General features: G+C 42.7%; 1 protein-coding gene across 6 annotated transcripts in view; it reads left to right on the plus strand.

Moving 5' to 3' along the window:
- The window catches only part of LOC121553780 (serine-rich coiled-coil domain-containing protein 2), an 84171-nt gene that overhangs the window by 42253 nt on the left and 29504 nt on the right, over positions 1-12414 (plus strand). For all 6 annotated transcript variants that reach the window (XR_005997575.1, XM_041867166.1, XM_041867167.1 and 3 more), the window contains exons 4-6: positions 2234-2342; positions 8708-8819; positions 9134-9323. Coding sequence is in view for 5 of the 6 variants with exons in the window: in XM_041867166.1 (XP_041723100.1) it covers positions 2234-2342; positions 8708-8819; positions 9134-9323 (411 nt within the window). In the remaining variant the exon portion in view is untranslated. The remainder of the gene's footprint in view (positions 1-2233; positions 2343-8707; positions 8820-9133; positions 9324-12414) is intronic.

A 12414-nucleotide genomic window follows, 5' to 3' on the forward strand; every position in this document is an offset into this window, starting at 1 on the left:
CTTCAGTATCTCACTTTGCAGTAAGCCCAACTGTGTTACATTTAGTCTGGGAATGACCTTCAATTAGACTGAAGATCTACTGAAAGAGCAGCAATTGATCTCCAGGCACCTCTGAAGCCTCCATTGAGAGTTATGGAAACAGAATGGACATCTAGTGAAAATGCCATGATAATTCAAATCTCAGGCTGAGGGGCTGGTGACTACGTCTGAGAATCTGCGACAGATATTGATTTGAACATTTCCTGTTTCATACTGATCTTAAGCCCCACTAGGATATATTAGAGGTATGTGTGTTTTTATTTGTACCCATAATTCCTTATAGAGCAATAATTTACCCAAAAGGTTGTATTTTATATTTGTTATAGTTTCATTTTGTATTGATTACATTTCTGGGTAAGGCAGACTGAAGTTCTGCATGGCTTGGGTTGTGGGGGCAAAGCTACATCATATATTAATCACACTAGTGGGTCATATGAGGTAATCTGTGTGGGCTTTGGGCCTCAGCTAACCTCAGATTAATATCTGAACAGAGAGTTGTGTTTGAAGTTTCAATTCAATATAGGGTTGAATGGGCCAAGGCTTTCCCTTTGGTTTATTATTCTGCATTGATCTCCCCACATGGTGCAGATTGAGAGGGCAGTAGGGAGAAGATGGGGGAATGTGAGGTTAACTGACTGAGGGACACAGAATGGTGCAGGAATTCCCATAGCATGTTACAGTCCCTGTGCACAACCACAGCAAAATCCTTCCTGAATTTATGAAATCATAATGTGAATAATGTGATGAAATATTTTAACAAGGTTTAAGTTTAATTAATGAAATATCTTTATATTAAATATGTATGACGAGAGAGATGGACAATCACTCTAATCCTGGAAATCAGTTGCCCATTAGTCTCCATCTACTGAACAGGAGGTTTAGCACCACTGAGCTAGCTTAATTTCAACACAGGACCTGCTGTGGTACTGTGGTTCTGCTGGACCCCCCAGTGCTCTCTGTTTGGCTGATGGTTCTAACGTCAGAGCGCCAGGGCAGTCAGCTGGAGTGGGATTTGTGTGAAATATGACCCCAGATTCCCGGTTCATTCAACCAGCCTTTTTCTCCTCCTTGGGGGAGATTATGTGGCCCGCTCGGCATCTAAGCTGCAGCCTGCCAGTGTGAAATGCCATTTCCTCTGGAGCAACGTGCCGTGACTAAGGCCTGCTCTGCATGAGGGACCTCTAGAGGAGAGATGGATAGAGTGGGGGGGAAAGAGAGAGGGGAAGAGTGGAAAAGAGAGCAGGGTAGCAAGCAGAGGGGGAGAAGAGGAGGTGAGGAGAATGGAAGAGAGCGAGGAGAGGAGAAGAGAGGAAGAGGACAGAGAAAGGGAAATAGCGAGAGAAGTTAAGAAGGTGATAATAGGATTACCAAATGAGCAGGGGAGGGAATAGAGGAGAGCAGGTTTGTGGGAGAAAGAGTGAGTACAGTTCAGTTGGGTGCACTGGCAGATACAAGTATGGATCAGATATCAGATGTTATTTTTCTGTTTTCTATCATGGTTCCCTGCTTCAAGACCAGCTTGATTTAGATAACTGTTCCCTTACCTTTAATAACAAAACATCCATTAGATACCAGCAACCACCATCATTTTATGGGTACATCATCAAGTAAAGGCCTCGCTATGTATTTTAATTTTCTTCTGACGTACAAAATTGCCTTGGAATTGATGCTTTGCAAACTTATAAGTAATAATTTGTACTCTTGGATTTTTTGCTTTTGGGTATGTTATGCTTTCAATTCAACAATAAGCAAAGTGCAGACTATTTTAGCTTTAATAATGAGACATGCTTGCCGGTATATTATCATACTCATTCAAGAGTGATGTTTCTTTGGAGAAATTCATGCCTGCAAATCTTTAGTTGTCTCCGACTCTGCTTCTTGTTGTTTTGAATAACAACCTGTTTGTCCGTGAGAGTCTGAATCAAAAGGACAACTGTGAGCATAAAAATGTACCCACTACTTTTGCACTAGAAGATGAAAATAGTGAACTAATCATGCCTTTACAGATGGGAGCATTGTGAGGTGTTTTTTAAAATACCTTCTGTCTAATCTTTTTTGAGGATCTCTTGTGAACTGACAGAACAAAACAGTTGCGTTACTAGCTTGAGTATTGTCATAACATAAATTGAATCAAATTTGAATTTGGATTGAAACCAACTTTTGTCTCCCTCGCTCGTTCTCTTCCACCATGCAGGACATTCTGAACAACCTGGAGCCAGCTGACCTGGAGGATGACGACCTCATGCTGGATGTGGACCTCCCTGAGGATGGCTCTCTACGAACACAGACAACAGTGGCTCCAGGTGCAGTCACCTCTTCCTTCATCTTTCCCCAGGCTTGGTGCTCCTTAACGCTAATGATTGGTTCAGGAGAGCCCTAATCATTACAATGAAATCACTGTGACCAGATCCTCTCACCTTTTCAATGTAGCTCTTCATTCCACTCTGTAAATGTAATCATGGCACACCTATGTAAATGACCATTTTAATCTCAAATCATGACACATTCCTCTGGTCCTATTTTAAGTGCTGATTAGGTAACGAGATAAACTAATCCCATAAATAGTTTTGGTAAATAGGCTTCTATTCTCTGAGACAGCAGGATTGTATTTGTGTGTGTGGTGTAGGTGTGTGTGGGCATGTATGTGTGTCTGTGTGAGAGAAAGATTTTGGCATTTTGTACATTATACAAGCCATCACAAACTCCCTACGTCAGTGATCATCGGTCATTGATCATGAATCTTAGGTAATGAAGTCTAACCACTGTATTGTGAATGCCATACTGACAGTGGTATTCATGGGGAATGCAGTTCTTTCCACTGCTCTGAAAACACTTGGCCCAGTGTGAGACTGCTGACCAGTCTTGCCAAAGGATTGCTAACAAGGGTCCCTTTATGACCACAAACCGCACAGACAACCCAAAGCGCATCTCGTTCTCTCTCTACACACACACACACACACACACACACACACACATACAGTGGGAAAAAAAAGTATTTAGTCAGCCACCAATTGTACAAGTTCTCCCATTTAAAAAGATGAGAGAGGCCTGTAATTTTCATCATAGGTACACGTGTGGTTCTGGGATTTTTGCTCACCGTTCTTGTGATCATTTTGACCCCACGGGGTGAGATCTTGCGTGGAGCCCCAGATCGAGGGAGATTATCAGTGTCTTCCATTTCCTAATAATTGCTCCCACAGTTGATTTCTTCAAACCAAGCTGCTTACCTATTGCAGATTCAGTCTTCCCAGCCTGGTGCAGGTCTACAATTTTGTTTCTGGTGTCCTTTGACAGCTCTTTGGTCTTGGCCATAGTGGAGTTTGGAGTGTGACTGTTTGAGGTTATGAACAGGTGTCTTTTATACTGATAACAAGTTCAAACAGGTGCCATTAATACAGGTAACGAGTGGAGGACAGAGGAGCCTCTTAAAGAAGAAGTTACAGGTCTGTGAGAGCCAGAAATTTTGCATGTTTGTAGGTGACCAAATACTTATTTTCCACCATAATTTGCAAATAAATTCATTAAAAATCCTACAATGTGATTTTCTGGATTTTTTCCCCTCAATTTGTCTGTCATAGTTGACGTGTACCTATGATGAAAATTACAGGCCTCTCTCATCTTTTTAAGTGGGAGAACTTACACAATTGGTGGCTGACTAAATACTTTTTTCCCCCACTGTACATACAGTACATACATTACCAGGACATCTGCTCTTTACTTAGTCATTCATATCTATGTAAACAGCCACAGCCTGGTTTTACAGTTTACAGAGTGCTACATTGAGTGTGTTGTGTTCGTGTGTGACAGGAACGTTTACTCTGAAGGATTGTGAATCCAACCGGCATCCCTCCCTCCTCCTTTCTGGAAAGAGACCGTATTTATAGCTCTGTATGTCATAGCGAGGGGGTCGTAGTTAAGGGAGAGGGGAGCGGACAGAGGGTCCAGCCAAGCTCAGCCCTCCAGGGCAGGCCTAGAGAGAAGGGAGGGAGGGAGCTTCAATGTAGCATAGCCTTAGGCCCATCCTCCCTCTCCTCTCCTTCCTCCCTCCTTCCCATGGACACAGGCTCTGTCAACCAAGCAGGAAGAAGGGAGAAGGGAAAGGGAGGCCCTGCTATTTTCTCCAGCAAGCTCCAGCTCCGGTGACTCCCAGCCTGGCCACAGACACAGCCACCCCAGCCTCTCCCTCCCTCTCTGGCCCCGGCTCCTGGGGAGTTTCTCAGAAAACAGACAACAGGGTGGATAAGTTTCTCCAGCCCTTTAAACAGCTGACTAGCACTTCAGCCCACCCTTTTCCTTTTCAATTTGACCACTTTGGATTTGTCATGTTTGGATTTGAGTTTTGTACGTGTTGAGAAGGAGTTCATGGATTTAGCAGAGCATGTTGGAATGTAGCGGGTCACTTCTGGAATTACTGGGCTGACAATTTAGACAGGGTCGTCTTCAGTTACGGTGTGGAGAGAGGCTCTGTAAGGTATTTGTTTAGTCCTCAGCTGAAGAACTTGGCTGACTTTCTGTATTCTGTGGCATTTGTTTTGCACCACCTCACATGCTACAACAGTAAGATTGAGTTATTTAAAGACTGGCAGATTGAGTTATTTAAAGACTGGCAGATTGAGTTATTTGAAGACTGACAGATTGAGTTATTTGAAGACTGCCACCCAATTTTATGCAGTCTGTCTTTTTTATGTTGTCTCGGTTCATTAATGGCTTGTTTGATTAGAGCGTTGCCAAATATTTATGTCCCTTGGTTGCTCAGTTTGGAATAGAAGTTGTGTGTCTGTACTATACGTGTTTTGTGGGTGTGTATGAGTTTGTTAATCTTCTCTGTTGATGTTAACCCCTGAGAGTCCTACTGTCTGACTGTTAATTTAGGGGACTTCTATTTGTTCACACACACACACACACTTCTATTTGTTCTCACACATATAGAAGTCCCCTAAGTGAACAAATAGAAGTCCCCTAAGTTAACCTTGTCTCATGAGGCAATATTTATGTTTGTGTGCGCTTGGCAGAGTGTATACAGGACTGTTTACCAGAGGAGGCTGGTGGGAGGAGCTATAGGAGGACGGGCTCATTGTAATGGCTGGAATGGAATTAATGGAATGGTATTGAACACATCAAACATATGGAAGCCACGTTTGACTCCATTTTAGGGCTGACCCCATTTAGTCGACTGGTCGATTGTTTGGTCGAGCATTAGCTTAGTCGAGCATTAGCAATAAAAAATGGTGTACAAGACACCTGTCTGATTCGTGCCTGTCTGAGTGGACTGATCCATTGTGGAGGCCGTGGGGATGGCACAGTCCATCAGTCTAAGACATGTGCTACTGAAATTGTATATGGTTATATTATGTAAGAACAATGGTGCAACACAAATACAAAAATAATATTATTTTATAACAAATGTGCTTTCTCCTGCGTTGGATGGTGGTTGCTGTCCACATTTTTGAAACACATCAGTGCGCTGTTGAATTGTCGCCTTTTCCTAGACCATGTTGCTATGTGCATAATAGCAAAGTTAACCAACATTTTGGTGTTGAGAACAATGTGGCGGAGGCAGCAGCGGAGTTAGGGGATGAGAAAACAGCCTTTGCCTTAATTGTCTAAGAAAAGTGAGGAGAGAGGAAACCCTGACTTAATTAGGTCTATAATTACATTTACATTACATTTTAGTCATTTAGCAGACGTTCTTATCCAGAGCGACTTACATGAGCAATTAGGGTTAAGTGCCTTGCTTAAGGGCACATCGACAGATTTTTCACCTAGTCGGCTCGGGGATTAGAACCAGCGACCTTTCGGTTACTGGCACAACGCTCTTACCCACTAAGCTACCTGCCGCCCTATAATCAGTAGCCTAACTGTTAAATGTGCCTGGCTTTATAAATCATCAATATATATCTACAGAAATAAGACAGATCCTGCTTCTGTTGCCTGTTTGTTTAATAGGCTACTGATTCCGTGAGCACCTAGCCTCACGCAACCACATGTCGGATAAACGATTTCACAAATGTGTATGTTTTTAATCTTTGCTATGATGTAATAAAGGCTTTACACTTTTTTTTGTTAGGCCAGCCTCTCTGGTATTATTTATAATTGATTTAGTGTTTACACTGTTCCAAATTGTCAGAAACATTATATTTGTAATAATAACCCTACTTTTTCCTTGACCTCTTCTTATTGTTATTATTATTATTATGATCATCATTATAATACTAAGTAATGTCATGATCATTAGTAGGCTTAGTATAGCAGCCTTGTATAACCACCATCGAGCTGTAGGCCTAAGAGCACATCCTGTTTAGTCTTAATACCGTAACTTAGGCCTATATTTCAATATTTATTTAGGTTACTGTATCAATCGATCATTTATTAGTTCATGTCATAACACAGCGTACGAGTCATTCATGATTTGAAATGCAATCAAGCATTTTTTGTTTTAAACTAAATTAACAAAGTGGTTCTATATGTTGCATTGAATAATTAGCGTAAACAATAAATAGGCCTAAACCGTTCCATTGAGGGAATAGGGAATGTTTTTCCTAAACAAATTTCGGTAACATAACTTTTCAGTCAGAAATGGCTGTAATTATGTTGCAGCTTCAGCAACATGTACAGCGCGATAAACACTGTTGATGTTCTGTGGTGGTCACTGCAGCAGGGTGGAGAGAGAGACTATGGGTGCTAGTCACACAGTCACTCGCTGTCTTTTTTTTAAACACAGTGCAGCCAGTCTGAGCCAGGCCCGGCACAATCAAATCAATTGCGGTCGGACTCCCTGTAGTCATTTGTGTGTCTTCATTATTTCATCAAACAGTTCGCTTAAAGCATCAGACAAGTTCAGTGCATATAGTTGATTTGATTAAAACACATAGGAGGTCGAAAGAACAGATGACTCTTGGTCGACATTATTATTGTTTTTGTCGTGGACAGCCCTACTCAGCCTCCTACCAGCCTCCTCTGCTGTTTACACGCAACATATAGAACCACTGCCTCCACACACACACACACTTACAGTGGGGGAAAAAAGTATTTAGTCAGCCACCAATTGTGCAAGTTCTCCCACTTAAAAAGATGAGAGAGGCCTGTAATTTTCATCATAGGTACACGTCAACTATGACAGACAATGAGAATTTTTTTTCCAGAAAATCACATTGTAGGATTTTTTATGAATTTATTTGCAAATTATGGTGGAAAATAAGTATTTGGTCAATAACAAAAGTTTCTCAATACTTTGTTATATACCCTTTGTTGGCAATGACACAGGTCAAACATTTTCTGTAAGTCTTCACAAGGTTTTCACACACTGTTGCTGGTATTTTGGCCCATTCCTCCATGCAGATCTCCTCTAGAGCAGTGATGTTTTGGGGCTGTCGCTGGGCAACACGGACTTTCAACTCCCTCCAAAGATTTTCTATGGGGTTGAGATCTGGAGACTGGCTAGGCCACTCCAGGACCTTGAAATGCTTCTTACGAAGCCACTCCTTCGTTGCCCGGGCGGTGTGTTTGGGATCATTGTCATGCTGAAAGACCCAGCCACGTTTCATCTTCAATGCCCTTGCTGATGGAAGGAGGTTTTCACTCAAAATCTCACGATACATTCTTTCCTTTACACGGATCAGTCGTCCTGGTCCCTTTGCAGAAAAACAGCCCCAAAGCATGATGTTTCCACCCCCATGCTTCACAGTAGGTATGGTGTTCTTTGGATGCAACTCAGCATTCTTTGTCCTCCAAACACAACGAGTTGAGTTTTTACCAAAAAGTTATTTTTTGGTTTCATCTGACCATATGACATTCTCCCAATCCTCTTCTGGATCATCCAAATGCACTCTAGCAAACTTCAGACGGGCCTGGACATGTACTGGCTTAAGCAGGGGGACACGTCTGGCACTGCAGGATTTGAGTCCCTGGCGGCGTAGTGTGTTACTGATGGTAGGCTTTGTTACTTTGGTCCCAGCTCTCTGCAGGTCATTCACTAGGTCCCCCCGTGTGGTTCTGGGATTTTTGCTCACCATTCTTGTGATCATTTTGACCCCACGGGGTGAGATCTTGCGTGTAGCCCCAGATCGAGGGAGATTATCAGTGGTCTTGTATGTCTTCCATTTCCTAATAATTGCTCCCACAGTTGATTTCTTCAAACCAAGCTGCTTACCTATTGCAGATTCAGTCTTCCCAGCCTGGTGCAGGTCTACAATTTTGTTTCTGGTGTCCTTTGACAGCTCTTTGGTCTTGGCCATAGTGGAGTTTGGAGTGTGACTGTTTGAGGTTGTGGACAGGTGTCTTTTATACTGATAACAAGTTCAAACAGGTGCCATTAATACAGGTAACGAGTGGAGGACAGAGGTGCCTCTTAAAGAAGAAGTTACAGGTCTGTGAGAGCCAGAAATCTTGCTTGTTTGTAGGTGACCAAATACTTATTTTCCACCATAATTTGCAAATAAATTCATAAAAAATCCTACAATGTGATTTTCTGGATTTTTTTCTCTCAATTTGTCTGTCATAGTTGACGTGTATCTATGATGAAAATTACAGGCCTCTCTCATCTTTTTAAGTGGGAGAACTTGCACAATTGGTGGCTGACTAAATACTTTTTTCCCCCACTGTATAATCTTATAAGCTAACTTGTGGATGACCCTGACCCATCTATCTATCCATCTATCCATCCATTCAGACGCTGATGGGATGGCCCATTTTGACTGCTCAGAGAGGGTGGGACGAAAGGGTCACTGGAGGAGGAGGCAGCCTCGCTGGAATGGACTAGACCACTTCCATAATGACAACAGGTGAGACTCAGTAGCTGTCCTACAGCATGAAAATGGTAAAAAGACCAAACACAACATAGTCTACTAGGTGTGCTGTATTCATGAATATAAAGCTGCTGTGTGAAATATGATTGGCCATAATTGGATATTATTGGATATTTTCTGGATAAAGCCAGAGTGCATTTGGTAAATGACTTAATTTGCCCATTTAGGCCTAGTCAATGTGGCAAAGGTCATTCTCTGACCGCCTCTCCTCTTTCTATAATAAAATAATATATTATCCTATTTTTTCTCTGTCCTCTCTCTCTGTTCTCTCTCTCTCCATCCTCTCCCAGGGGTCCAGTGTTCCAGCAGTATGATGGTTATACTTGTCATGGGGGGTTCATGGTTGGCCCCCGTCCTCTTCCTCCTGTAGGGAGACATGATGGCTACTCGGGGGCGCTGGACGAGATCACACTCAAACACATGGCCCAGGACTGCAGCTCTGTGAAAAACAAGCTGCTCAAACTCAAGAGTTTATTACAGGTAACACACACACACACCCTCAAAGGCTCGAAGGCAGTCCTCAGGAACTAATCACTTAGTTGAGTTGAGCTATTTACTGACTAAGCAAGTGGAAATCACATCTTGTCACTGGCGTCAGCTCCTTTTAGAATCAAATAGATTTAGCGTCCAATAAAATGTCACTTGATTAGAATAACTATGATGTAAGGGTTAGAGTTTTTATTTCGCCAGACGGAGGCTGCTGATGTTTTATTAAGCAGTAGCTTTATAGGAGTTTATCACACATCAAAACATCCAGGTGACAGAAGGCTGAAGTTTAAAGGCAGTAGAAATCTGCACTGCTGCCTGCCAGTCACAGTGACCCTTTAGGCCTATGTAGCAGAGATGCAATGGTTTAATCTATTTTGTGATGTAGAAAATAGCTGCTGGCTTTACAATGCCATGTCTCATGCCCATGTCTTGAGAGTGAGCAACAGTTAAGCTGTGGCACTCATCTCTTCTTACCTGTTATTACTCCTGGAGCCAACCCTCCTCCTCCCTTGTGGGTTACCTGTGGTTCCTAATCACTTAATAGATCTGTCAGGTGAAGCATTCCATTCAACACACACACACACACACACACACAAACACACACACACACACACACACACACACACACACACACACACACACAAACAAACACACAGAGTCAGTGATGTGATGTGTGGGACAGTTAATCAGTAGTGTACAGCCTTTGACAGTACAGCGTCTCTGTCTGGCCCTTCAGGACCCCATTATCTATGTTAGTGTGAAGGCTGGGTGATATTGACTTTGCTCTCACAGCCCTCAGCACATTATATTCCTCCAAAACAAGTCAACTGTGCCCAAAGATGGTCTATGACATGACAAAGCACCCCACAGGCACTCTCTGTGATAGTAATTTGATTTGCTTGTCAGAGCAGAGAATATGTTCATTATCTCCAAAAAGGAACATCTTTCATTGGGACCAAAGTGATGTGTATAAATGTGCGTTATTTGTACCCATGTTTGATTCATGTTAATTTGACATTTGACCTCTGACTGTGTAAAATGTAGCGATCGTAGCAAACGGCAACAGTGTAACGCCCCTTGCGGGTCTCCCAGCCCGTAGGCAGATCTGCTAACCACTACTCCAATAAGGGTTAACCCGTTTGGGGGGGGATCGTAACAGGCCTACCTAGGCAAGGTTCGTTACACTAAGTAATGCTGCTGTTATTGATTATAGTAATCTAATTGCTAAATGACTAAAATGTCTAATTGAGAAAGTCTTAAAGTATGTCTGTCTGTTTGTTGTCTGTAATTAGCAGGGTAGTTTGGCCTTGGTCACCAAACAGTTTGTTGGACCATTAGTTGTTCTCTTCTTAATTGTCTTTCTTTGGAGCTGGGATGATGTGCTGTGGGCAGCAGCTGTAAAATGAGGCTCTACTTTAATCGTAAGTGATCTCTCTGAGCTACAAGCAACAGGCTTTATCGGTTTACCCAGCTGGCTATAGGCTAGCTAGAGCATCCCAAAAACAGAAAATTACAGGTTTTTGGGATACACAGTGAACAGGTCCCGCTGTTTGAGAAAGATTATTTTGATGTCTACCAATCTGCTTCAAGGCCTGTCTACAGAAGAAATTACAGAAGAAGCTCCAAACTTAGTAGCAATTAGTAGTATCATTATAATCAACTGTCAATATCCGTACAGCTAGTCATGCTGCCTGCCCCATGTAGTATAGTTCAGAATACTGAAACGTACAGTGGGGCAAAAAAGTATTTAGTCAGCCACCAATTGTGCAAGTTCTCCCACTTAAAAAGATGAGAGAGGCCTGTAATTTTCATCATAGGTACACGTCAACTATGACAGACAAATTGAGAAAGAAAAATCCAGAAACTCACATTGTAGGATTTTTAATGAATTTATTTGCAAATTATGGTGGAAAATAAGTCTTTGGTCACCTACAAACAAGCAAGATTTCTGGCTCTCACAGACCTGTAACTTCTTCTTTAAGAGGCTCCTCTGTCCTCCACTCGTTACCCGTATTAATGGCACCTGTATGAACTTGTTATCAGTATAAAAGACACCTGTCCACAACCTCAAACAGTCACACTCCAAACTCCACTATGGCCAAGAACAAAGAGCTGTCAAAGGACACCAGAAACAAAATTGTAGACCTGCACCAGGCTGGGAAGACTGAATCTGCAATAGGTAAGCAGGTTGGTTTGAAGAAATCAACTGTGGGAGCAATTATTAGGAAATGGAAGACATACAAGACCACTGATAATCTCCCTCGATCTGGGGCTCCACGCAAGATCTCACCCCGTTGGGTCAAAATGATCACAAGAACGGTGAGCAAAAATCCCAGAACCACACGGGGGGACCTAGTGAATGACCTGCAGAGAGCTGGAACCAAAGTAACAAAGCCTACCATCAGTAACACACTACGCCGCCAGGGACTCAAATCCTGCAGTGCCAGACGTGTCCCCCTGCTTAAGCCAGTACATGTCCATAAGTTTGCTAGAGTGCATTTGGATGATCCAGAAGAGGATTGGGAGAATGTCATATGGTCAGATGAAACAAAATATAACTTTTTGATAAAAACTCAACTCGTCGTGTTTGGAGGACAAAGAATGCTGAGTTGCATCCAAAGAACACCATACCTACTGTGAACCATGGGGGTGGAAACATCATGCTTTGGGGCTGTTTTTCTGCAAAGGGACCAGGACAACTGATCCGTATAAAGGAAAGAATGAATGGGGCCATGTATCGTGAGATTTTGAGTGAAAACCTCCTTCCATCAGCAAGGGCATTGAAGATGAAACGTGGCTGGGTCTTTCAGCATGACAATGATCCCAAACACACCGCCCGGGCAACGAAGGAGTGGCTTCGTAAGAAGCATTTCAAGGTCCTGGAGTGGCCTAGCCAGTCTCCAGATCTCAACCCCATAGAAAATCTTTGGAGGGGAGTTGAAAGTCTGTGTTGCCCAGCGACAGCCCCAAAACATCACTGCTCTAGAGGAGATCTGCATGGAGGAATGGGCCAAAATACCAGCAACAGTGTGTGAAAACCGTGTGAAGACTTACAGAAAACATTTGACCTGTGTCATTGCCA

This window comes from Coregonus clupeaformis, chromosome 37 (assembly GCF_020615455.1).
Source record: "Coregonus clupeaformis isolate EN_2021a chromosome 37, ASM2061545v1, whole genome shotgun sequence".
NCBI classification, from domain to species: Eukaryota; Metazoa; Chordata; class Actinopteri; order Salmoniformes; family Salmonidae; genus Coregonus; species Coregonus clupeaformis.